Raw genomic sequence first — 27,310 nt, 5'->3', positions numbered from 1 at the left:
AGTTTCGAGTTCTGTTGGTTTTTATTCACAATCTATGCTTCCGTCTCTTTAAACGTGTCAATAAAGTTGTGAGTTGAATCTTTATCTAACGGAGCTGCAGACGTCATCAGAGCGCGCCCTGACGTCACGCTGCGCGGACATGTCGGTGTTTCACGATGAAGTCGAGATCGAAGATTTTGAATTTGACGCAGAAACGCAGATGTTTTATTTCCCGTGTCCGTGCGGAGACAGATTCTGCATCACTCAGGTACCGACCGTCACCAGAGTCCGTCGAAAATATCACAACTTTCACTTCTCTCCTCGTCAGTCACACAGATTCTAAACTCATTCAACTTTTCACACTGAAGCACGAGCTGCGATCAATTCGGCTCCAGTTTTAAGATGTTCAACATTAAACTGAAAGATTTTCATGGATTTTCCATCAGAAAATAGAAGAGAAGACACGAGGACATAGACGCTATATGTTCAACCTTTTAAATGGCGTTTGGTTCGTATTGATGAACACGTTCATATTAATATAGGTTATTATGAGATGATTTTCAGGGGAATGACGTCACTGGTCATTTAAAGTGACGCCACAGAGAAACTGAATTGATCATTTGTTATGACAGGTGTTATGAGTTGTTAAACTAGTCTCTCTCTCTCACACACACACACACACACACATATACATACATACATATATACACACACACAAGTTTATAAAGTTATATTAGTTTAGTAAGCATATGGTGAAATAATAACCCTTCATATACTGATACACTTTCCGATGTTGCAATATCTTCTCAATATACAAATACAGTTTATATACAATCATATGTATTTTCATGTGTTTCTCTTCATTCTGCTGCTGTAACAACAGTGTCATCGATCAAATCTATTTTATTTAAAGTTTATCCAAAAAACGTCAAGTTTCCTGAGTTTCCGACAAAACTATTCTGATGAACTCTGAACTTTGCCTTTTAGTATAATATGTATTAATATAATATGTATTAATATAATAATTAAGATAATATTTATTAATATAATATTTATTAATATAATAATTATTAATATAATAATTGATATAATATTTATTAATATAATATTTATTAATATAATCATTATTACTGAGCATGAGTCTCGATGTTGAACTTGTGTATTTTAGTTCGTTAAAGTGTTGATCACTGAACGTCTCTTTGTTCATAAAGGACGACCTGGAGAATGGAGAGGAAGTGGCAACGTGTCCCAGCTGCTCGCTCATCGTTAAAGTCATCTACGATAAGGTCAGTGAATGCATCACGACACATTTTAAAACTTCCAGTAAGAGACAAGGACACAAGTATGTGGACACACTGTCTCTTCAAAATAAAAGCTGTAGTTTCCCGTGAGCTGATTCTAATCTTGTGTTCAGGATTTATTCATGTCGGGAGAAATAATCGAAGCTTCGTCGTCGTCAGAGATGAAACTGGAGCTGGCTCAGTCCTGACCCCCCCCCCCCCCCGATGGACTCAGTGACACTTGAGTCAGTTTTGATTCACACCTGAAAAGATGAAACAGCAGCCGAACATTTCTACTACATTTTTTTATTTATTGCAAACGTGAAAGTTAACAAATGTATGTTTCAATAAAGTTTCAGTGATGTTTTAAATGGATGATGCGTTCATGTGATTCTGGGAAACATCGATCTCTTCATTGTTGTGAACCTCAACGTTTAGATCATGGATGAAGGACAGCTTGACCTCATGATGGCGCAGTTGTGTGATGAAGAGGAGGATGATGATGGTCATGATGTTGCCCAAGTGACGGAGAACAAGTCAATCATCTGTCAATCACAGGGTGGAAAAGAAGACGCGATAAATATGATTCATCTCATAAGAATTGTTTTTTAATTTAATGTCAAAACAAAAACTTGTGACTTTACAAACTGAAATAAAAGAATAAAATAAAACAGAGATAATATTTCAAACCACCAACAGAGTCTGACTGTTATAAAACTACTCACATGGGTTTGTTATGAGTTGCAGTCGTGGACCGTAGCGTGATCAGAAGTGTAGGAGCAAGCTCAGTTCATCAAGAAAAATTACCCATCAGTCACTGCTCCTCGCTGGAGCACTGAAGGACCGCCAATGGAACAGACGTTAAACGATCGGAGAGCACGTTGTCATGGTCACAGAGGATTTTACATATGTTTGTAACTAATGTTATAATTATTTAAGTGGTTAAAACATAAACTTTAACTTTAGCTAACTGTCACGTGGTTCAGCACAATCAAGTGTAGCATCATATTTCCACAGGGTGTGTTTGTGTTACCAGGGCAACACGTAGGAAGTGATGTCATGAAAGTTCAGCAGCATCTTCACTTCCTGTGTTAACACCATCAGCAACATTTCTCCATTGTGGGACTAAAAGATGTTTTTATTCTGAGCTGCTGAATCACTGTATAGTTTCCATCACTGCTGCCAGACACAATTTCTAACCAGCATGCATTGCGTTCACTCAGCGCTGCTCCAAGTCAAACACACCTATTATCTGGTTCTTCCTGTTGATGCTGGTTTCCATGGTGACTGTTTCAGAATCTGTTTAATTAATAATTTTTTTTATTTTAGCCGAGAATTTTTATTTATATGATGCAAACTTTTCATTCAAGGATTGTGGGGAACTTATTATATATATATATATATATATAATAAGTAAATACATACATACGAGTAATATTGTTGGAGGTTCAGGCTGATGTGGGGGGGCCTTTGTTTTTTTTGACACGTGTAAACCCTTATCCCAACAATGACGTCACACGGAGCCAGGTGCACCACTGATGACGTCATCACGTCAGCTACGTGTTACCTGTGTTTGGTTTTGTCTTTGTTAATAAAGTTGGTTTAAAAAATCCATTTGTTCATAAACACAAACCAGGAGACAAGTGACACAACAAAAGACAAACAGGAAACACCCATCTGTGTAAACACGTGTAAACATGTAAACACGTGTAAACACGTGTAGACACGTAAACACGCGCAAACACATGTAAACACGTGTAAACGTGTAAACACGTGTTTTAACTTGTGACTGACTCACCTGCACGTGACCCAGAAGACTGAGGTGAAAATGAACGAGTGAAGAGAAGAGAGAGGAAACTTCTCCTCTAACCTGAAGAGGCTGCGTCATGTATTATATTATTAAAGTTAGATTTTATATATCGTACGTGGCAGCGTCACGTCCAACAAACCGGAAGTACCTGGAAAAGGAGGGGCTTATATGGACAAAGCTGAAAGCTGATAGGTCGTTAGTAAATATTAACCCTTTGATGAAGTTGTTAATGATGACGTCACAAAAAATAAATAAATAACATGAATTAAAATCGTCTGAACAAGTTTATTATCATTAAACTTATTTATTATATTATTTCCTAAAGAACACACTGACTGTGACCAGCAGGAGGCACTGTGGTAACACCCCTGACTTCAGATTGTGTGTGTGTGTGTGTGTGTGTGAGAGTGATGTCTTGTGGGAAATTGTATCGTGTCCTCTCTAGATCTTGGCTACAGCCCGCGATGAAAAACACTCTCTCTCTCTCTCCCTCCCCCTCCCCCTCTTTCTCTCTCAGAGAAAATGGTAGATCCCAGTTTTCTTCACACACGTTCATATTTCTGTCTCAGTGAAGACGTTCATTGATATAACACATTGACTAACCCTGAACTAAACCTAACTTAACCCAAACATAACTAAACCTAACCTTAGCTAAACCTTAACTTAACTTAACCTAAACATAACTAAACCTAACCTTAGCTAAACCTTAACTTAACTAAACATAACCCTGTGCGTGTTTACGTCACACGTGTCCAGCAGCTGGTTTGAGACGTCTCACTTTCCTACACACACTGGAAGCTGTAGACCAATCATAACAGAGTGTGTCAGCTGACCAATCAGAGCGAGGAGAGGAGGAGGGTCTTAAAGAGACAGGAGCTAACATTGATGGTTTTACACGACACGTTGAGACAAACGTCTTCCTGGTTTTGATTGGACAATAAATAGTTTGTTTACACACAAGAGAACGAATCATGTTACAGAGAAACAGCAGCGTGTTCCCACCAGTGGAATCTGACAAAAACACAAACATATAACACACGTGTTACTGTTCCTTTAATGTTCATGTTGCCTCTCTGATCTTATTTACGTGTTTCATTCCTCCCACTCTGTCACGATCGTATTTTAACTCCATTCTTACCGACGACTTCCCCCCCCTCGTTCTTCAGGTCTCTGTGGACGGTGGCGACTTTCATCCCCATGTCCCTGATGTGGACTCCAACGTTACCCAGGTTCCTTTGCCAGGCAGCGTCCATCTTGATGCTATTAGCTAACTTAGAGCCACAGATGTTTCCACCCACTCTCTTTAGTCCGTGTCGTTGCCACAGGTTAGTGTCTGCTGTCGCCGGGCTGGTAATGGCGGCGTTCTTAATGCTCAGTCGCTGTGGTTCCCAGATGCTTCCCTCCAGTGAAGCACCTCGATCTGTAAAATCAGAAACGCTGTCAGTCTTACTTCGTTGATTTTGTCGTTTCCATGTGTTAGCGTCAGCTGCAACATTTGAATCTGAAGAGTTCGAATTTTCAGTGTTTTTATTGCTCAGTCGCTGAGGTTCTGACAGGGCGGTGTCAGAATTCACAGGGTTCCTACTTCGGAGTCTTTGAGGCTCCCACATGTTAGCTCTGCCCATTGTGTCAGAATTAGCGGAAGCCCCGGCCATAATTTTGCCTCTTGGTCGTTGTTCCCACATGCTGGTGTCCATCTTACAGTCAGAGTTAATGAGACCAGCTTTCTTAATTCGTAATCCTTGTTGTTCCCAGATGCGAGCGTTGAATGTAATGTTTGTCTTTGTTGGCGAAGGACCTACGACATGTTTACTTCTTTGTTGTTGTGGTTCCCACGTGTTAGCATGTTGTTTAGTTTCTGTTTTAGCAGCAGAAAACACCAGCTTCTTCAGTCCTCGACTTTCTATCGGCTTGGTTCTGTTGTGCAACATGTTTCCCTCTTCTGCCCCCAGTGGCTGTGGAGGTAATAACACAGGAACACAGGAAAATGTCACTGAGGGTCTCAGATTGGGCGAAGCATTCAGCGAGTGACTGTCCACGAACTCCAGGGAGGAGCCCAGCATGCCGGCGAGCTCGGGCGTGGCCTCCACCAGCTCCAGAGGGTCTTTGACGTCTGGCCTGAGCGAGACCAACTCCTGCTCGTCAGGACCCGTCAGCAGCTGCGACAGAGATGCCTGTCGGTAGAACTCATCTTCAGGGACGGATTGTACGTTGATCTGAGGGAAGAGGCGCCTGAAAGACCGTGACGTCATCCGAAGGCGACCTAAGACATCGGCGAGGAGAAGCCAGTTCCTGGGTCTGGAGGAGAAGGAGAGAAGAAGAGTTTAATGACCTGAAGAGAAGTTTACAGGGGAGGAAGACAAAGTGGAAGCCAATTAGCTGCGTCGCCACGGCGATGCAATCCCTGTTAACGATCTGTCCTTCGTTCTCTCTCTCCCTCCTCTGCTATTCCCTTCTTTCTTTTTTAAGCTGCTCTCTCACTTTAATTGGTGTGTGTGTGTGTCTGTGTGTGTGTCTGTGTGTGTATCTGTGTGTGTCTATGTGTGTGTCTGTGTGTGTCTGTGTGTGTCTGTGTGTGTCTATGTGTGTGTGTCTGTGTGTGTCTGTATAATGATGATGATGATGATGATGATGATACTTGGTCCAGCATCCTTTGTCCTCTGCTCATAATTAGTGGTTAAATGTTTGTTGAACTCGTGTCATGAACAGTTTCTCTTATTTTGCTCGTTTCTGAGAGTCAGGAGTAAATATTATTGTGTCAGTGCAGCAGAGTCTGATTCTAGTATTTGAACTCGAACACGGAAAATAAAGCTGATCATTGTTTTATCTCCTCTGGTCTTTAGACGCAGGCGCAGGTTAACGTATTTTTTATTCCGAGGAGTCGTTTTACCTGCTGTCATTTCTTGTACTCTAATGTTGTTAAAAGTTTTTTTTAGCTCTGTCTCTTGCTAATCCCATAATTTGAACTGAGTTATCGGACTCACCCCTGTGACAACAGCACCTGGATGTTGTAGCAGGGCAGCAGTGGACGGTCGGACAGTTCGAACTCGAACACCTCTCTTCGTGCATGTTGCTCCTTGTCCTCACCCTCCTCTTCATCCTCCTCTTCGTCCTCTGGCCCCGGTGGATCGGCCAGGATGTTATACACTTCTCCGTCACTGGGCGGCTCTGTTGGAAACAAAAAGTGTTAAAGAACGTCAAAAATACTTCAAGGTTCAATGTGTAGAATTTAGTGACATCTACTGTTGAAGTGTCATGCTGCAGCTGAACACCCCTGTGCTAGCCTTCAGCTGTCATAGAAACTCAAAAGGTGTTTGTTCGGTCTAGACTACTGTAAACAACATGGCGGCCTCCGTAGAGAGTATTTATATAAAGGGTAAAGACAACAACAATTTGTGCAATTTAGATGATCACACAGTATTCACTACATCACTAGGATTATTTTATATTCTGCCAATCGATCCATTTCACCTGAATCTTACACACTAAACCTTTAAGTCCGACATTCTGTCTTCAGTCAAGATTCATCTATATGCAGATAACACTTATACAAACTATATATTTATTTTATTATTTATTTAGTTCTCTTGACTGAATCCTAGCCCTGATTCTTAGGTTCTGTCTGTTCCTGGAACTTTTAGGGTAACGAGCTGTTGTGGACACTAAAAAAAAAACCCTGGAGTAGTTAACTAAGCATGCCTTTCCAGCATTGTAAGCCCCGCCCCTAATGTCCCTTTTCCTCCTCCTAACTCCGCCCTGAGTAAAACTATTTTCTTCTGAACTAAACGTCGACTCTGATTCCCGAGGAAAGTTCCTGCGATGGAAACAAACCCTCACCCCTGAATATCTCCCTGGTGTGTGTGTTTATGTGTGTTTGTGTGTAAACTAACCGCACGCCGAGCTGCCGTAAAACTCCCAGTACGTTTCCTGGTCGCCCTCCGACCTCCCCTGGAGGTCACAGAGATATTCTGCAGAGAGGCGGAGAGTTAGTGGTTTTTTGGTCCATGTGTGTGTGTGTGTGTGTGTGGGGTGGGGGGGGGGCAATTAGCTGTTCTGGGATTCAGCATCCAAGCCTCATTAAACCCCAGAGAGGAAAAGAAGGAGCGATGGAGGGAGAGAGAACAAATACAGGCAGGGACTGGTAAACACACACACACACACACACACACACACCTCTTACCCTCCAGGAAGGTTTCCATGGCAGCGCTGTGGGTCATGTTGATTGGCCCTCGTCCTGAGTAGGACGTGAGGGTGGGGTCGGCGCCACAGGCCAGCAGGAAGCGCACCACCTCCACGTGGTCGTTCTCCACAGCGTCATGCAGCGGCCTGACGAGAAACAGAAAACTGGAGTGAAGTCCAACACATCTTCATCATCAAAATAATGATATAATAAAGAAGACAAACACATAGCGTATAAAGAGAATGTATGAAAAGTTTAGGAATCACTGAAAATACAGACATAATTCATACAGACAATAAAACCACAGACATCACAGACATCATGAGAACCAGACGTCCAGCACATCTGAGAGATGTTGATTTCACACAATCTGATTATTACACAAAGAAACAAAAAACATGGGACAACTCGTACCTGGTTCCATCCTGAGCACTGCAGTTGACATTGGCTCCATGCTCCACCAGGTGGCGCACAATACCCAGCCAGCCACGTGCACAGGCTTCATGCAGGGCGCAGTACCCAGCATGGTCTCGATGGTTAACATCACAGAGCCGCCTCTCCAGACAGTACAGCACCACCTCCTGGACACAAGGAGACCAGAGCTGTTAGACTTTATATGGATCATTGATGAGATATTTAGGAGTGAATCTACCATCATCACTGTATATAAACACACACACACACACGTGAGTATGTGCTCTGTGTGTGTGTGTGTGTGTGTGTGTGTGTGTGTGTGTGTGTGTATGTGTGTGTGCGCTGTGATGGATGATGGCTTCATTTGCAAACTGAGCTCGTTAGCTTCACCGCTGCACCTCAACGAGAGCGAGCGAGGGAGTGAGAGAGCAAGAAGCAGGGTGCCACTCGACAAAAGCTGCCACACTGTGCATGAAATATTCAACACACACACACACACACAGTTTTCCGCCTCCAAATGATTTTCAGACGCAGACTGAATTTCAATGACAGAAGTCACCTGATGATTCCTGCTGTGGACAACGATAAAGAAAAGATCGAGGGTCATTAAATCTGAGGGGCTCGTCCTCTGGGGAGCAGGAATGACATGAGACAGTTTGGACCAAAATCTCACAACTCATTATTAACACACAAGATTCATTTATAGGAATTTTGTTTGAAACTATGTTGAACACTGTAATGTAAGTCACATATGTTTATGTGCATATAATATATAAAATGTTTATATAACTGTATATACTCATTTTGACATCAAAAATATAAAATATACCTAAATATCTTTAAATTGGCATGTATACATAAGACAGCAAACACATTCGGGCCCAAAATGTGTAATATTTGATGGTAGTATTTTTTAAACAATGAACAGATATATATGCAATACTATAGATCGATGAAGACACATAGTTATTTGAGCAAATTGGTTTAGATTGATCTTACACTTCTCTTCATCTTTTCTCCTCCTCCCCTCCTCTCCCCTCCTCTCCCCTCCTCTCCCCTCCTCTCCCCTCCTCCCGTCACAGTCATCTTTTTTGCTTATCGTCATAACATAACAGTTTTATTATTATTATTTGGCCAGTTTACGTTTCACTTTATTGGGGGGGAGGATTTTATGTTTTCTTCTTGTCCTTCTCGTCTTCACTCAGGTGTTTGAATGACGACTTCCTGCTTCCTGTGTTTACTTGCTATAAGCTGCTAGTTGCTGCTACCTCACCTGTGTGCGTTTGTGTCTTGTTACCTCGTATCCCAGGCGGGCGGCGCGCTGCAGCAGAGTCTCTCCAGCGTTTTTGTTCACGATGAGCCGGCGCATCTCCAGAGGGGCGGGTTGGGCACAGAGTGTGTTCTGCGGAGAGAGAGGTCTGTGGCCGGGCGAGCGAGATGAGTCAGATGGAGAAACCTGTGTGTGTGTGACATTTAAAGTGATTAGCATTCAGTCAAGGATTGTGAGTGTTACACCAGAGATTTATTCTCATGTGGAGTTCCTCAGGGCTGCGTTTGAGGTCCTCTGTTATTTTCTGTTTTGTTGTACTGACAGAAATAAACTGCAGAGTTGTTCTCTTCTGCTGGTCTTGTTTTATTTTGAAAACCCTGGGGTTGTGTTTTAGTCTGGATGAACAGAAACCGAGACTTTTGTAAACGATGACGCAGACGTTCTCTTCCTGATCAGTCACATGACTCGACTACCAGCGGTGAATACAAACCTTGTTCGTAATATTTTCTGTACTTACTTGTCTCAGTACTTTCATGTTTAAATGTCTGATTCTGATTATTTATGTGTAAAGTGTCTGTGGTGTTCAGGTGGAGCAGTGCCTGGCTCAGTGGCTCTGAGGCAGACGTCCCTGTTCGTTGTATTTTCACAGAGAAACATGTTTCTTGTTTTGTGTCTCGTTTCAAAATATTTGTATTCCTTATTTTTTTGAAATGATTCTAAATGAATTCTGTGGATGTGGATAATTAGGTAGAGAATCTACATCGGTGAGCTGCTGACGCCACGGCAACAGTCTGCGCCGCTTAGCAGCCAGACAGAGTGTGCGTGTTAATGTGCCTGTGAGTGTGTTTGTTTGTGTGTAACGTGTGTGCGTCTGCCAAATAAAGCAGCTACCGCCAAGCATCGGCAAACAGGAAGCGAGCTTTGCCCTGGAGGTGTGTGTGTGTATTTTGTAGCAGACCAGACTTAAACAAGGAGGAGGAGGGTAGAGCAAAAAATACAGAGCATGAGAGACAGATTGTGTGATTGTGTGTGTGTCCTTGCTGCCCTGAGGGCATCTCTGGTGCAGCAGCTGTCACACACACACACAGTACATGTGGAGAATATTATTCTTCCTCCATAACCTTCAATCCCTCCCTCGTTCACTCCCTCACTCTCCTTCACTTTAATCTGCAATGAATTGAATTACACACACAAACAGTGAACACACACACACACACACACACACACACACACAAACAGTGAACACACACACACACACACACACACACACACTCGTCGTCCCTGCTGAGTTTTCACAGCGATCTCCAATCAGAACGATAATTACAACGATGAACAGAGGACAAGAAAGTAGAAAAATAGAAGCTGGTGTCTGATTGTGGATTCAACTGTTTGTTGTCGCACAACATTTGTTTGTTTAGTCTCAGTTCAACTTTGTCGTCTCATTCACAAATGTTTTGTCTTCGTTTAAACACGTGGACATTTTAACCCGTCTTTGTCTTTCAGGTGTTTGTGTCTCATGTCTCTCGTGTTACTCTGACTCGTTGTGACTCTGCCCACACCAACACGTCTCAATCTCTCTCCGTCTACACGAGCGATTTATCTCTGTATCAGAAATAATTCTCCTGAGAATACACGTCACATGACCGTTCACCTCCACTGGTCATGTGATGTAAACAGGAAGTAGAGTGTCTCCTCAGCAGTTGGTTGCTTGGTAACAGAAACTCCTCTGAAGGAGGAGCAGTGATGGTGAAGAGTCAGAGCAGAGATTTCTTTTCTCTGAGCGACGACGAGGTGGAACTGTTCCTGACAGGAAGTGTTAGCGACGCTTCATATTCACCGCTGGTAGTCGAGTCATGTGACTGATGAGAACCAATCAGAAGAGAGCGTGGGCGTCATCGTTTACTAAAGTCTCAGTTTGTGTTCAGACTAAAACCTAAACCAGAGTTTTCAAACTAAAACAAGATCAGTTTACACACGACTCTGATCCAGAGACTGGAAACTCCGCCAGGTGTAACCATAGCAACAGTGATGAGTTTTAAAACTAAAAAGTAAAGGTGGAAGTTACCTCAGAAACTTGAAGACAGCTTGTTTCTTTGGAGTCCCACAGGGCTTTGTTTTAGTTCTCACTTCTTTTTTGATGTTTTTTATTTTTAACGGGATCAGCACCAGAACATTGGGTCCAGTTGAAGTTGTCATGGTGACACATTCTGCAGATCAGTCCTTTAGTGTGACGGCAGCATGTTTATTATATTTAGTATAGTATTTAGTATTTAGTATATTTCCGTTTATGTATCTTTTATTGTAAGAAATCAAAGCTGTTACTTGGTTTATCCTCCAACACTTGAGAAGAAGCTCTCCTGACCCTGAGAGGATGAATCTTTAGCCTCCGCTCATTTGCAAACCTGAGGACTAAATCAAATGCTCCCTCTCACTACCTTCGCCCGGGTGGGTGTGGGTGTTTGAGTCACGCTGAGTCACATCATTTCTGTGTGTTTACATGTCTGCCTCCGAGTCAACAAGAAATCAAGTGCACTCACACTCAATTTCTTAGGGTCTGTCTCGTCCACCCTCTCTGCTACTTGATGTTGAATCTTTTTGTTATGCTGAGGACGGACGCGAACTGAACCAAAGACCTGAACACTGGACGAGTGCAAAAACTTTCACTGTACGCCGACAACCTTCTCCTCTGAGTCAGAAAGTTTTTAACTCAGTGTTGTTGAAAAACGTCAGAACATCAGATAAATGAGTTGAGATCTTTTTAGATAATCTCATGAATGATAGTTTGACTGTTTGCTGCTCAGAGCTCACAGGGTTACGTTTATGTAGATTTAGATCCTAAGATATGAAGATGCTGATTCAGTAACCTCCACTTTACCCTGATACCTGTGACCCAGGTGAGAAACATGCCAAATATCTCGTACAACAACATCCTGACAAACGGCAACACCAGCCCAGAGCTGCTATTGTGAAATAATGATAAGAAAAACAAGCGCTCCCCACTCACCCTCCCATTTTTCTCCACGTTGTCCCTCCCTCCTTCATGTCTCTCCTCCTTCCTCGCCATGGCTCTTCCCATGTGCTTCATCTTGCAGGGACGCTTGCCCTTCGGCCTGTCGAGGGGGTCGTCATCATGGCAGCGTAAAGGATGGGGGTCAGGCGAGGTGGAGCAGGGAGGAAGAGGAAGTAATGAGTGGTGGGAAGCGGCGACCCAGCGGCTCTCCCTCAGCTTCTGATGCTTGTCCTGGAGGCCAGAGGATGCAGGGGCTGGTCGCCGGGGGAGGTGGGAGAGGAGGGCGGGTCCACATGGGACATAGAAATAAGGAAGAAGCCAAATGTGTTAGTGATGGAAACACAATAACACTGACATGCTAACGTTCACATTAGCATGACCATGCTAACATTTCACCTCTGAGAAAAAAAGCCGCTGGTGTTGTTTTAGTTTAAAACTCGAACAGAACAGAAACTGAGACTTTAGTAAACGATGACGCGGACGTTCTCTTCCTGATTGGTTTCATCAGTCACATGACTCGACTACCAGCGGTGAATACAAAGTGTCGCTAACACTTCCTGTCAGGAAAAGTTCCACCCCTTCGTCACTCCAAGAAAAGAAATCCCTGCTCTGACTTTTCACCATCACTTGTGTGGACAGAGGCCGATTTAGTTTTAAATTAAAATATATCAGTGTGGATGTGTGGATTACCTAATTTCCCTTTGGAGATGAATAAATTAATCTATCGATCTATATAGCCCGAGACACTTCATTTCAACATTACGAAGAAAGATGGCGGCTCAGGTTGTGATCATGTGACCCTGAAGTTCTTGAACCTCTCAAAGTAAAAATGTTTCCACATCTGAAGGTTAAAGACGAGTCAACTTTAACGGTAAACTTTATGTACTGTCAAAATAAAAACGGAGTTTAAAAGAACTAACGATCTTTAAGATAAACTTCAGCTTTTACTTCCTCCTCAACGAGTCCTTCAGCAGGGACGAGTTAGGTCATAAGAGAGGGAGAGAGAGAGGAACAAAGAAACAGCCTCCTCGCTGGAGTGGAGCTGCAAGTGAGCGGGCGAACGAGGGAGCAGATAGTGGGGGAGGAGAGAGAGAGAGATTTCTCTTTTCCATTGCAGATGCCTGCAGGACACACACACACACACACACACACACACACACACACACACAGCTTCTCGTTTCACCTCTAATCATCATCATTGTTTTTTCAGGCAAGACATAACCATTATCAGGTTTTCTTAGCCCCACCCCCTGTCAGTCAAGTCGGAGGGCGTCTGACGGACATGTGACTGAAACAGTTTTCGCTTTTTTATAGACGTGTGTCAATGAGTCCAGCATCAAACAGAGTTGACACAGTAAAGATTTCTGTCATGTGATTGGACGAGAACTTTGAGCTGTGACTGTTTGAAATTTGTCTTGATAGAAATTCTGATTTTTTCAGCACGTTTCATGGTAATTAATTCATACTCTGCACTCGCATATGAATACACAAAATATTAATATTTATAATATATTGTACCATTGTTATCACAGCATTTCGAAGTTGTCAGGTTAAATCTAATCCTCTGTGTCTACTCTGAGGTTCACACGATATTAATTCAGATTGATGACATTATTATCGTGAAATTGTTCATCATGTAAATCTGTTTATAAAGAAGTGAGAACAGCATCAGATTTTGTGAGTTTGACCTGAAGAGAACATGTTGACACTGTACGCAGCTCGGAGCGGCGAGTGTTCAATAAACAGAGGAAGACGAGGAAGACGAAGCTAAGCATTCTGTGTGTGTGTGTGTGTGTGTGTGTGTGTGTGTGTGTGTGTGTGTGTGTGTGTGTGTGTGTGTGTGTGTGTGTGTGGAGTTCTAATAGCCGTCTAACATCTCCCAGATGGACCTGTCTCACACACACAAACAGAAGAGGGAGGAATGGAGGAAGAAATGAGGAGAGGGTCAGAGAGAGAGACAGAGAGAGAGGGAGAGATGAAGCTATATATATATATATATAGAGAGAGAGAGAGAGGGAGAGAGAGAGGGAGACAGAGAAAGAGAGAGATCAACAATCACTAAAACATATAGAATAGTAAATAGAGTATATAAGATTACTAATCATCACCATTTTTATTTTAAGTTTAAATAGTTGGTTTTACCTCTCAGGCTGTCCCTCCTCACAAGCACGGGGTCACCCCAGCCTCCGCTGACCTCTGACCTCCCTCTGACGGCCAGAACGTCCTTTCTGAACTTCCTGGTGACCTCTGCTAAACTCTCGGCGTCCTCATTGTGTGGGCAGGGCTTGCTGAGTCTGAGGCCGTCGAGCTCGATGCAAACCTTCAGCTTCTTCACGTCGTCTGAGGTCGAGTCTGTGATGGACGACGACCAATGAGCAGTCAGGAAAGGAACCGGATGACATCATAAAATACATGGAGTATATTAGAATACATGTAGAATATTTTGAATCTGGAGCCTTGTTGAAATAAGTAATAATTAGTGAGGTTGAAGAGTTTATCATCCTGAGACAACGATTTGATGTGAACAGGTGGAAACAGGCGTCAATACAATTCAAACATGGAGGTCAATCTGCACCAATGTGACTTATTATATTATAATAAATATTCGTTCTGTATTTCCTCTTTCGTCTCAAACCTTCGTCAGCAGAAAGCTCTTGAATTGATTTAGAGACGATCACATGGAAATTATTTTTTTCAATGATTTAAAAACAGATAAATGCACATATGAAGAATTTCTGAATTCTTACCGCTGGCTAACTTGGTTTTCTTGTTTCCCGCCCTCTGCTCCTCCCTCTGCTCCTCCCTCTGCTCCTCCCTCTGCTCCTCCCTCCCTCTCTTCAGTCGGCGGTTGATGATGCTGCTCTGATGAAAAGGCTCCAGACTGAAGATTCGACTGCGGTTTATCACCGTGCAGAGATTTGAACCACCGGGCGAGGATGTTGGCATGGGGGAGTTTCCCTGGAACAGACCCCCGGCTGTGGGTAGAAACCTTTGTTGTAGTTCTGGCTGTGGAACAAAACTCCTTTCCTCTTTCTTCTTTTTGATTTTGAATTTACACTCATGTCCTGATGCAGCGGAACCTTCAGTCAGTTTGTAAAAACAGCAACTTAACCAGATCAACTGTGTTTGGTTTAAGTTCTTCTGGGTTCAAGTTCAGGGTTAGGATTAGCTCACTCTGTGTTAGCTAACTCTGAACCTGAACTTTTCAACCCTGAACTCTGAACTTTTCAACCCTGAACTCTGATCCTGAACTCTTGAACCCTGAACCCTGAACCTGAACTCTGAACCTGAACTCCTGAACCCTGAACTCTGAACCCTGAACCTGAACTCTGAACCTGAACCCTGAACTCTGAACCCTGAACCTGAACTCTGAACCTGAACTTTTCAACCCTGAACTCTGAACCTGAACTTTTCAACCCTGAACTCTGAACCTGAACTTTTCAACCCTGAACTCTGAACCTGAACTCTTGAACTCTGAACCCTGAACTCTGAACCCTGAACTTTTCAACCCTGAACTCTTGAACCCTGAACTCTGTGTGCGTGAGACACGAAACATTTTCATCTTATTGGGAATAATTAATGGTCAGTTAAAAAAAAGACCTAAACTACAGTCAAAAGCAGCCGACAGATCAGAGACGGTCTGTCTCACTCCCTCTCTCTGTCTGTCTGTCTGTCTCCCTCTCTCTCTCTCTGTCTCCCTCCCTCTCTCTCTCTGTCTCCCTCTCTCTCTCTGTCTCCCTCCCTCCCTCTCTCTGTCTCCCTCTCTCTCTGTCTCCCTCTCTCTCTCTGTCTCCCTCTCTCCCTCTCTCTGTCTCCCTCTCTCTCTGTCTCCCTCTCTCTCTCTGTCTCCCTCCCTCTCTCTCTCTCTGTCTCCCTCTCTCTCTCTGTCTCCCTCCCTCTCTCTCTCTCTGTCTCCCTCCCTCTCTCTCTCTGTCTCCCTCTCTCTCTCTGTCTCCCTCCCTCTCTCTCTCTGTCTCCCTCCCTCTCTCTCTCTGTCTCCCTCTCTCCCTCTCTCTGTCTCCCTCTCTCTGTCTCTCTCTCTCTGTCTCTCATCTTTATTTAATGTCTCTCACTCACTTTTCCCTTTTTATCTTCGTAGTTTCCTCTTTTCTTTTTTTTTCTCATTTTTTAATACTTAAATGACCCCGTCTCTCTCTCTCTCTCTCTCTGCCAATGTATTCCCATGCTCGCTCTGTCTCTAGCTCTGTCTGCTGATCAGCTGACTCTCGGAGCGTCCCGTGGCTCCCGGCCGCATTATGCACCATGGCAACAGGCCATCAAAGCCCATCGTCGGGCGTGCGACCACTGTTTAACACACACAAAGAATCTCCCCAAGCCTACCTCTCTTTGTTTTGGTGAATTAGCCACAGGATGTTAAAGATCTGTTAGCGGCGTACCTCAGGGCTCTGCTCTAGAGCCTCTTATACATTCACATCTACAGTATATCTCCAGTATGATACAGTTATATGATCTGTTGCTTTCAGTCGCTAACAGTCCGGTCGTCACTCGCCCTCAGAACTCAACTACATCTGCATCTTTCAATGGCTTTGTCAGATCTAGATTTTGTACTTTAACGTTTACCTGTTTCTGTCAAAGTCTAAGTTCAGACGGTGACTTCAGGAGTGTGAAATCAACCAAAAGAATTATGTTATAATGTCTTTAGTGATGTGTGTGTGTGTGTGTGTGTTTGTGTTTGTGCACGTTATTCTGCAGAACTCTCCAGAAATCCTCTTACCTCTCGGAGCCTCGGTGTCCGCGGCAGCTGCAGAGCGACTTCTTCCTCCTCCTGCTCGCCGCCCCTCACTTTGCTGGCAGCGCTCCCACCCTCCTCCTCCTCCTCCCTCTTTCTTCTTCCCATTCTCCTCCCTTCCTCCATCTCCTTGCTGGCTGCCTGCCAGCTCCTTCTCCCCTGTCGCCAACACTGCTGCTGTCATCTCTCGTTCTTCCTCTTCTTCTTCTCCTCTTCCTCCCTCTTTCAGCTCCAGCTCAGAGAAACGCAGCATCGCTCGCTGGAAAAAAGAATAGAATAAAAATATCAGCAGGAACAAACCTGGTCATTTACTGAGGAAGTTGCGTAAGTGCTGCCTACAATACCCATGATTCCCTGCTCAACCTTCTCACCTGTCACATAAAAGTACTGAGATCTTAGACTGTTTATAACAACATGCGTAGACTTGACGTAGTGATGTAATCTTGCCATCAACTATGTCACGTGACATGTCCGAGCTGTCGTGTGTGATCTGTGGAGGGAACTGTTGCTGATATTGATGATGTCACACATATAAATATGCAGCTGGAGCCTCCAGACGTTTCAGAGTTTCTCAAACCACAAACAAACCACACGGTGAACAAAGATAAACTTTGGATAAAGTACATATGTTTCTCAGCCAGTTCTTCTCTGGGCGCCCCCTAGAGGCTGCAGTGTTGTTACAGTTGTTTTATATAAATGAAAAATACAATCACCACCTTGCGGTTGTTGGTCTTCACCAATTAGTGCAGTTTCAATTTTTACATTTTATCTACAGGCTCATGAGGTCATGTGACATTTGACCTTCAACCACTCAATTCAGTTCATCTGTGAGTCCAACTGGACGTTTGTATCATATTGAAAGAACGTCTGTCTGGGCATTCTTAACACCGAGAACGTTTCCAGAGGAACACTTCAACTCCTTCCAGTCAAACTCTCGAGCTACTTTCAGACTGAACTCCTCAGTTCTCTGTTTCTTCTCTGGAGGATGAACACAAAATGTCAGAGTGAGATCAGTTTCTCTTTCTCCTCCTGAGCTCCTAAGTCTGTAGATGAAGCTGTTGTGAACGAGTCTGTGCAGAAAACCTGCTGCTGTGTTGCTCAGGTGTGAAACACAAACAATGGAGAAATTCTCTGGATTTTATCTGGAGGTCAAGTCTGAAAACAGCTTCAATGATATTTTTACTCTGATACAGTCACTTTCACTACTTTCCAGTTTTAAAGCTGCAGTGTCCCTCCTACCGGTTTTTTTACTTCAACTCTTTTCAGTGCTCGAACTTCATTGTTTGCAATTGAGAAAAAACAGATTATCCAGTAAACCTCATGATAATCTGACCATCAGTTGTAAAGAAGTCTCACTCTGGACTCAAATCTAGAAGCAGAAATATGAGTGAACGCCTCCTTCTGTTGGATTTTTATCACGTTTCATGATTTAGTTAAAAATTATATGTCTGTTCTTTTCTCAGACAGAGAGGAGTCTCCATGTCCTCGATCATGACAGTCATGACTTCCCACTGAGGTGCATCACTTGTAACCGCCGGTAACCGCCGGTAACAGTTGGTCATGGTGGGTATTCGCTCCCCGAACGCTGCCTGACAGGCCAGCGTTTCTCCTCCCTCTGTCATGAGCACAAACCCATCTTAAAAATTAACGACCCGTGAAATGATCTACAATTCCATCCAACGCCGCCGCTCAGATCTGCCAGCAGCCAGCGGCGTTAATATGAGCTGGAACACCCCCCCACAACTCCTCCACGCTCCTTCAGTAACAATCAAAGAAATAAACGCAGACACACTGTGATGGACATAGTAACAACACAGTGAAGAAAGTTCGAGAACGCCCTTCATTATATTTATATAATTATTCATGACAATAATGATGCAGCTACTTTAATACATCATCACTTATTGTACATTAATAAAATCAAACTATCAGAGATAATAGTCACAGATATTTCAGTGTTTAATATCGGCCCACACGTCATCTTGTACGATGTTTGATCCCCCTGCATGTCAGACTTTCAAATATTACGATGGTTTATTTATTCCTGCTTCAACAAAAAACAGCTTCCATTAAGAAAAAAAGACTAATCTGGGCTCCAGGGTCGGAGGAGGAAGAGGAGGATTTCATTAAAAAAACAACACTGAGCTTCTTCCTCCTCTTTCTGCTGAGGGTTAGAAGAGAAGGATGAAGAGGAGGAATTTAATTTCAGGGAAAAGAAGATCTCCAGGGAACAAGGATGTAAAAACACAGAAAACAGCTAGAGAAAGAAAAACACAGCAGAAAGAGATGGAGGGAGAGAAAAGACTGAGAGACACATTAGTAAAAAATAGAGGCGGTTTCCTTCATTCTTTGGGGAAAAGCAGCAGATGAACAGTCGCCTGCAGTCAAACGCTGTGTTTTCCTAACATGAGCCAAACATCTGCAGATGGAAAAAGACCATGTGAAGAAAAAGAGAGAGAGAGAGAAAGCGATTGTCTTCTCCTCATACCAGCGAATACATATCTACATCTTCTACCACATTGAAATAACTTTTAACAAACTAACATCATTCAGAAAACATTAAAACCACATGAAAACTTTTTCTATCTTCACTTTAACACATTCTCTGCCTGGAAACTTAAAGGCTCCACCAACCCTAACACACCAGGAAGAGAACGTGGGCGTCATCGTTTACTAAAGTCTCAGTTTGTGTTCAGACTAAACACAAAACCAGAGTTTTCAAACTAAAACAAGACCAGCAGCGTTTACAGAGCAGAGAGAGAACCACACTGTAGTTCCACAGAAAATATCTGTAGGACCTCAAACGCAGCCCTGAGGAGAAGTTACTCATCCTCACAGAAACTGTTTCCAACCTGATCTCAGAAACTCTTATCGATGTATCATTTCAATGTGGCTGTAGCCAAGAAGAACAGGATCAGTTTTTCCTGTTGATGTCAAAATGATATCGCTGTTTCAAACAATGAACATAAAGAGACCAGCATTGCTATTTTAGTTCCATCATCTCTCTGTCACATCCTCTCACAAGACTGGCAAACTAATGTTCAACAATTCATCCAACCTCCTATCAGTGGCAGTGTTGTGATCCGCTCCAGACCACCAGTCAAAATTAGATTAGACAATCACTGTTTACAGAATAATGAGACAATCAAGAATTAACAAGAATGTAGACAGGGATCTTACCTGGATCACTTTCTGCTCCCTGCTCAGCTGGCTGGAATCGGCGTAAAGCTCCGCCGTCACACATTTAAAGCGGTCACCCACGTAGCCAGAAGAATTAGCGTTGCGCTTGGTGAGGCCAGAGCGTCTGTTCTTGCTGCAGCTGGGGCCTTCATCATCATCAACTAGTGGATCCATGTCGTCCTGGATTTCATTCCTCCCATCTCCATTGCTGGCAAAGGTGAGAGCTGAGTTTGGAGTCTCATGGGAAGAAAAGCCTTCATATTTAAGGTCTCTGTTAACTGACATCTCTGGAGTCAAATTAGTCGGCATCCTGTTGAAGCCTCCATTGGTTGGATTACCAGGTGGAAAGTGCCTATACGTTGGACTCCTAGGAAAATAGTTTCCATATGTTGAGTCCCTGAGATTGTTATTTACACAGGTCTGGATATCTCCATAAGACTGGCCTTTGCATGCAAGAACCCCAACATTGTTGTTTCTGCGAGGTGGGTGCACTGCATTGCGGTTTTTACAAATTGCAAATTGGGGATTGACAGTCCTGCAGTTTGGAGCCACAGGGTTCATATTTCCAGTGAAAGTTGGAGGCCTCAGATTTCTGCAACACGGACCAACAAAATTTGTACTGTTTTCTTCTATGCCCTTACAAGTGGCAGCTCTTGGGTTGTTGGTACAAAGTGAGGCCCTGGTGTTCTTGACTCCTCCAGCTGCCTCCCTGGGATTTGAAGTGCCGCAAACTGGAACCTGGGGACTGAAATCTCGACATGCTGGTGCTTTACTGGTGCGAGCTGGACCGTCTGGATGAGAAGTTGCCCCATAAACTGGAGTCTTGGGGGTGGTGACTGTACACACTGCTCCCACTATGTGGTTAGAATTGTTATGGTCACTAGAAGAACTTTCTTCACTAACAGGAACTGATGAGTTACTCCTCTTTGACGAGCTTTGCTCAGGATCAAGCTTTTCACTGCCCAGGCCTTCAGACTGAGCTCCATTACTGGCACTCTTTCCATCAACATCATTATTCCCAAAACTAATTCCCCCCTCACCAGGTCCCCAGCACCACCAGAAGCTTTTACATTTCCTAGAAAACTGCAGAGGATATGTTCGCGCACAGCGCATAGTCTGCTCCTCTGGAATGTCCGAGATATGAGTAAGTGTTTCCTCTTCTTCTGGGATCTCCTCTTTAGCAGGAGGAGATGAAGGAGAGTTGTTATGAGAAGGTTTTGGTTGGGAAGTCTGGAGTAGTGAGCCTTGCCTCATCTCTGCAGCTTGTTCAGGAGGGAGGAACTTAGGAGGCTGTGGCTCGTTTTCTTGAATGTGGATAAACCCTGTGCTCCTTGGTTGGATGGAATTCTCAACTCCGATAGCGTAGGAGCTGAGTTTGTTGGTGGACAAATCATCTTCATCATCTGTCTCATCAAACACTGGGTCAATACAAACTACTTCATCTTTGACAGCTGTGAAGCCTTTTCCCAAAGTCTTCATGTCTTGATTTGTGAACATGTCTTTTTCATTGTCACTCTTGTGGGAGCTGTCAGCATCTCTCCTTTCCTGGTTCCTATACGGTTCTGTATTCAAGGAATTATCCTGGGTTTTATATCTGTTGTCGAGTCGGTCTTTGGTATTAAGACATGGGTAGGACGACATGGTTGTTGGAGCCAATTCCTGGGAATTCTGATATTGATGTACTGCATATGGTAGACATTGTTTTGGTGCAGTGTGTGGTGGGTAAAAGCCACTGTTGGTGAGCAGGACTGGGTGGGAGTAGACAGATCCCTTGCCTGGAATGGATATGCGTTGCAAGGACATATTCTCTGCAACTGAATATGGGATGTAACGGTTGGTGTATCCTAAGCCAGGAGGGAGGTAGGATTCACCAAAGATGTGGCAAGAGGTGTTTCCGTTATCAACACACGGCTGCTGATGTGGATGAGGTGTCTCCTGAGCCTCTGACTTAGCAGGAGTTAAGATCTGTTTTCCAGAGCATGTGCGAGTTTCTACTTTGCTGTTTGGAGGGCCTTTCTCTACATGATTGTTAGAGGCTTGCGGCCATTCAACTTTGGATTTGGGGGAAGGGGACATTGCAGAAGATCTTCCCCCTGAGGCAGGACTGAGACTGCTGCTTATCTCTACTTTTGTGAACTGAGAACCGTGAGGCTTGTTTTTATTCATTATTTGGGAGCCTCTGTTGTGGTCCGAGCTGACAGCTGAGGAAGCACCCAGGGCAACCCAAGAGGAGGTTACAGTACTGATCATTTCAGGACAATTTGGAGTGTTAGCTGATGTGCTAACAGGTGGGGGCAGACCCTCTGACTGACTGTCCAGCATCTCATAATGAGATGGCGGTAAAAAACCCAATTTGGCCACTGCCTCTACTTTGAACGAGAAACCATTTGCAAAACCTTCCAACTCTTTTGCAGACAGATCCAAAGGGTTTTCTCCAGGGTATTTGTCAGGTTTTTGAGGCAGAGCTCTGTCCAGTGATGTCTGTGCAGGTGATGCACACTTCTCTGCACTACAGTGGTCTGAGCTGGCATCTTTGGTTTTGTTGTTGCCTAAGTGCAGGGGAGAGCAGTGCTCAGAGTTCAGGCTAGACGTGTAAAAGGGGTGAGACACCAAGAGTGAAGGTGATGCGGAGGTGATTCTGCAAGTGGACTTCTGTAGGTCTGTAGTGGTGTTTCTGAGGGATTGAGGAACTGAACATGGAGGATGGGTAACTGTGGGTAAATCTATGGCAGCAGTGCTAGCTGAACTGCTAACAGGGGCAGTGCTACTTTCACTACTGCTACTCTTGTAAGACGAGGACTGACTGGACTTTGCGCCACTGATATTGCTGCCATGTCGTCCCTCAGTAGGGTGAGGCTCATGCTCCTGGTGGATCTGTGGACTGGTGCTGAAGGGTTCCTGTTGTACCTGAGGACCAATTCCCTGCAAGGCTTTGTCCTGGCAGTGTGAGAGAGGTGCCCGGACAGCAGGAGCAGGGGTGGCCTTAGGGAACCTGATTGGAGGGTCCAGTGGAGATGTGATATGGGTTGGGGCAAAACGAGAAAGGTAGAAAAGTCTGTCTTCCCTGGTTGTGCTGCTTCCTGCCCCAGCGGCACACAAAGACTGATATGCCAGCTGCTGGTGGACAAAGGTCGATGGCTGGGACAGGAAAGAGGCCTTGAATGCCATGTCTAAGAATGGGTACATTGTTGCATCAGCATAAGGCCTGATCCAGGGCAATCTTAGGAAGTTTCCAGCACCATTCAGGCCCAGTTCTAACTGTTTATCACTGGGTAGAACCCTGAGGTCTGGCCCCAGGCCATCAGCTCCTGCAGCAGGGACAAGCAGAGGTTTCTGCAGCCCTGGTGTTGGGTTCTTATAGAGTCCAACATATTCGTTTGCCGGCTTCTGGCCATTCAGCGTGGTTACATTAGATCTGTACAGGAGATTGTAGCCCAGTGGGAGAGAAGAGTCAGACTCCTGGGGTATTTCAGCTGAAAGAGGATGGATGCCAGGATAGAAAATCCCTCCATGGGGGCGGCGGTTTTCCCCCACCAGAGTGTTGCGGTCAATGCTGAGGGCAGCGACTGGGTTCATCCTGTAAACTGTGCTGGCATCCACCTGTAACATGGAGGAGAGTAAATGTAAGCAGACAGATACATGAGTATTCAACAGTATTCTTCATTAGTGGATACATCGTAAACAAATCAGCTGTTTGGAATCTTCCTTTGACACAAACAATACAACTGCAACTACTAGAAGCAATTCACCAACGATTTCAGGAAGATGAAAGTTTTAATTTCAACCCATAAGAGATTTTTCCAACAGTGAACAGGATGTAAATTATTGATTAAATATCAGAAATAAAGTGTTAGAGTCACATGGTCAGATTTACTGGTCGAGGACAAACAGGGACAAAGAAAAAGACGTTTGGAGAGTCTTAACGTCAGGACACAAAGTCATTGAGAAAAAGAAAAGGAGAGTTTTCTGTATTTATTATTTATTTGTCCTGGAGCGACTCTGACTCTCCCTCGACAGATCCAGGAAGAAGAGGTGAAAAACGAGGGTGAGAGCCAGAGAGCGAGAGAGTATAAGAAACAAAGAGAGTGAGAGACAAAGGGAGAGCATGGAGAGAGAGCAGCCTAATTGAATTTCCAATCACATGAGTTGTGAACCTTCTCTGATTGGCTGTCAGCCGCGGGGCCATTAGGAAATGATCAGCTGGGGGGCCCTGGAGTCGTGTAGGAGGCAGACAGACCGTTAACTCGCTCTGATTTTTCCAACACAGATAAAAAACCCTTAAGTACAGTTCATCGACAACAGGAAACAGCAACAGGAATATTTTAGGTGAGATTTGTTTTACTGAAACAAAGTTCATGTCATTTCCTCACTAAACATTCCATGTTGTGATGTCAACCTGACGTAATGAGACATTTAAAAAAACGACAGGATTTTTACCGACTGATCGGATGTGACATTCGTAATGATATGTGACATCATGACGTTAATGTGACATTTGATGATGTGAACAATAGCTTAGCTTAGATTGACTTATTATAAAAAATTCATTACAAATCTTTTCTTCTATTTTCTAACGTCATGACTGACAAACGCTTGAGAGCTCAGTTTGTTGAAAATAATATTTTTTGATTTGATTTAAATGTAAATGAGTTAATATACGACACAGGAAGATAAACTGTTACGTGACCTTTGACCTTACCATGCTGTGAGTCTGCGTCAGACAGATGGACGCTCAGTCACGTCCATGTACAGCACGTCTGCAGACAGAGAGAGAAACTGAGTCCTCATACAAACATGAAGGACGTTTTAAAATTCACATGAGAACCAGAGGAGTTTGGTTTCACATTTCAGCTTATCCAGAAAACACACACTCACAACACACACGTCTCCTCTGCTGCTAACAGGCCCCACGTGTGTGTGTTATCACCTCGTTGCCAGAGGAATCATCGCTGCTCGACAACACACACACACACACACACACAGTAATTGATGGCTGTGAGGGAGCTGGGATTCAATAACGAGTTTTATCTCCAGACTACTGAAGGGCAGCTGTGTGTGTGTGTGTGTGTGTGTGTGTGTTTGTCATAGGGAGGGAGGCCCCCCCCCCCCCCCCCACACACACACACACACACACACACACACACTGATCAGATTTATGGTCAGAATTTAATTCAGCACCATCCTGATGAAACGTACGTTGGTGATGCGTTCAGGAGCAGTTTGACCGTAGAAGAATCAAACATCACCTGGCTGGATCACCTGCTGACCCCGCCCACTCAGGTGAGTGGCTTTCTACTCAAAGCTCAAAGATCCAAAAATGGCCCCGAGACACAACTGCTTCCTCCATTTTGTATCAAACTGATCACAAGTTCAGTTTACTGGTGGGTCAAAGGTCACAACATACATCAAACTGAAAGTGAGAGCGCCCTCTGCTGAGCAAGAGCATGTCTCAAAATATAAACTCCAACATGTATCCACCACTGTGAGAACAGAAGATAACTTTTTAAACGTAATGACGTCACATGAGAAAACATGTCAAACATATATTCAGTATAATCTGCTGATAGAGGAAAATACAGTGAATTGATTCTGAGCTGATGTTCTAGTTGAGCTCAGTTAAAGTTAGTTAACAGTGAATTCAGTCTCTTTACCACACGTTTAAAACAGATACAGATCTACAGCATGATTCTAAACATCACAGTGTAATTATAGAGATTCATCTACATTTAAAACTTCATTATGTTGATGTTTAATGTTTCTATAGGGTTCTTTCATTTAATATTATATATATAATGTATATTACATTATAAACATCACAGTGTAATTATAGATTCATCTACATTTAAAACTTCATTATGTTGAAGTTTAATGTTTCTATAGTGTTCTTTCATTTAATATAAACCTCACAATGTAAGTATAGATATAGAATAACATAGAAATATTAAAACAACAAAGTCACTACGAAGTTTTTTTTAAAGTAAAGAAACTCACCTTCAGAATAAAATCCACTTTTTCATCTTTCACTTTTATTTGGAAAGTTTTTCATTTCAGGTCCATCCGGTAAATCCATCGATCCACCGCGTGCACGCGCAGATCGATAGAATCAGCTGATTCTGTGATGGTCACGCTGCCACGTGCTGAGCACGCGCACGCGAGTCCAAAACAAGGTGACCCTAACCCTAACCCTAACCCTCCTTCTCTTCTTCTATCTGTCTCTCCTTCTCTTCTCTTCTTCTATCTGTGTCTCCTTCTCTTCTCTTCTTCTATCTGTCTCTCCTTCTTTCTTCTGTCTTCTATCTGTGTCTCCTTCTCTTCTTCTGTCTTCTCTTCTTCTATCTGTCTCTCCTTCTCTTCTCTTCTTCTATCTGTCTCTCCTTCTTTCTTCTGTCTTCTATCTGTGTCTCCTTCTCTTCTTCTATCTGTCTCTCCTTCTTTCTTCTGTCTTCTATCTGTGTCTCCTTCTCTTCTTCTATCTGTCTCTCCTTCTTTCTTCTGTCTTCTATCTGTCTCCTTCTCTTCTTCTATCTGTCTCTCCTTCTTTCTTCTGTCTTCTATCTGTGTCTCCTTCTCTTCTTCTATCTGTCTCTCCTTCTTTCTTCTGTCTTCTATCTGTGTCTCCTTCTCTTCTTCTGTCTTCTCTTCTTCTATCTGTCTCTCCTTCTCTTCTCTTCTTCTATCTGTCTCTCCTTCCCTCCTCCTCCACACTCTCTCTCTCTCTCTTCAAGTCAGATAAAACATCCTGGTCAAGATAACACATCCATTCCGGTGAGAGATTTCAAAATAAAACACCAAACGCACTTTTACTTTGTTATCTGTCCAGTTAGTTTATTGTCTGTACAACTTTGGAAAATGTGATTTTTAAACTATATTTCGGTTTTGACTGTTTGTCTTTATTATTATCTATATTTGATTATTTAAACCTTTCCACTGACATGAAATGAAGTTAAAGTAAAATCATTAATACAAACTATTTTCTCATTATGTTGATATTTGTTCAAAGGTCCAGTGTGTAAGATTTGGGTTAAAGCGATCTGAGCAGATTTTTAATGAACAATAATGCTCATGATCTTTTCACTAGTTCGTTTCATCTAAATTGTTTGAATTGTAGTTTTCTTTACCCCAGGAAAGAGAGAGGGTGTTCAGCTGCAACATGCAATTTCAACACTAGATGTCACTAAATTCTACACACTGTACCTTTAATCCCACTGTTTGTTTTTATTATTCTTTTTCTTATATTATAACTTGAATTAAAAAACATACTTGTATAAATGATATGAATGAGCTATGTAAATAAATAAAATAAAGTTGTGACTCAACTAGGTGGTGTAACAGGTGAGACAGCCACCAGGGGGCGATCCAGACGTGTCCATCTTTATTAAGTTTCTTAAGAGCAATGTGATGCTTTTATTTTGAAGGCAGACCAACACTTGTTCCGGT

At 43.4% G+C, this 27,310-nt stretch overlaps 2 protein-coding genes across 8 annotated transcripts; one reads left to right on the top strand and one right to left on the bottom strand.

Annotated features, from left to right (window-relative positions):
* Window positions 1-84: 84 nt before the first annotated feature.
* Window positions 85-1,955, top strand: dph3 (diphthamide biosynthesis 3). 3 transcript variants are annotated; one of them, XM_069521120.1, is made up of 4 exons: window positions 85-247; window positions 1,191-1,265; window positions 1,394-1,504; window positions 1,698-1,955. In XM_069521120.1, the coding sequence occupies exons 1-3, from the start codon at window positions 140-142 to the stop codon at window positions 1,466-1,468; spliced, it is 258 nt and encodes an 85-aa protein (XP_069377221.1). In that variant the 5' UTR covers window positions 85-139; the 3' UTR covers window positions 1,469-1,504; window positions 1,698-1,955. The 3 variants fall into 3 exon arrangements, 2 of the variants coding, with proteins under 2 accessions (XP_069377221.1, XP_069377220.1); XR_011240366.1 differs by having other exon boundaries at window positions 87-247; window positions 1,394-1,596; XM_069521119.1 differs by lacking the exon at window positions 1,698-1,955 and having other exon boundaries at window positions 87-247; window positions 1,394-1,634.
* LOC109643073 (BCL-6 corepressor-like) lies at window positions 1,550-26,638 on the bottom strand. 5 transcript variants are annotated; one of them, XM_069521035.1, is made up of 16 exons: window positions 25,865-26,632; window positions 24,573-24,630; window positions 19,874-23,473; window positions 16,679-16,952; window positions 14,691-14,918; window positions 14,086-14,295; window positions 11,938-12,197; window positions 8,961-9,119; window positions 7,664-7,830; window positions 7,250-7,395; window positions 6,960-7,037; window positions 6,054-6,237; window positions 4,655-5,367; window positions 3,058-4,489; window positions 1,985-2,094; window positions 1,550-1,804 (listed from the first exon to the last, which is right to left on the bottom strand). In XM_069521035.1, the coding sequence occupies exons 2-14, from the start codon at window positions 24,573-24,575 to the stop codon at window positions 4,179-4,181; spliced, it is 6,333 nt and encodes a 2,110-aa protein (XP_069377136.1). In that variant the 5' UTR covers window positions 24,576-24,630; window positions 25,865-26,632; the 3' UTR covers window positions 1,550-1,804; window positions 1,985-2,094; window positions 3,058-4,178. The 5 variants fall into 5 exon arrangements, with proteins under 5 accessions (XP_069377136.1, XP_069377134.1, XP_069377132.1 ...); XM_069521033.1 differs by adding an exon at window positions 24,028-24,122 and having other exon boundaries at window positions 3,058-5,367; window positions 25,865-26,630; XM_069521031.1 differs by having other exon boundaries at window positions 3,058-5,367; window positions 25,865-26,629.
* Window positions 26,639-27,310: the final 672 nt, after the last annotated feature.

This window comes from Paralichthys olivaceus, chromosome 24 (genome assembly GCF_024713975.1).
Source record: "Paralichthys olivaceus isolate ysfri-2021 chromosome 24, ASM2471397v2, whole genome shotgun sequence".
Classification (NCBI taxonomy): Eukaryota; Metazoa; Chordata; class Actinopteri; order Pleuronectiformes; family Paralichthyidae; genus Paralichthys; species Paralichthys olivaceus.
Note: the sequence above shows the minus strand (reverse complement) of the source record. Positions and strands in the feature narration are given on the sequence as shown.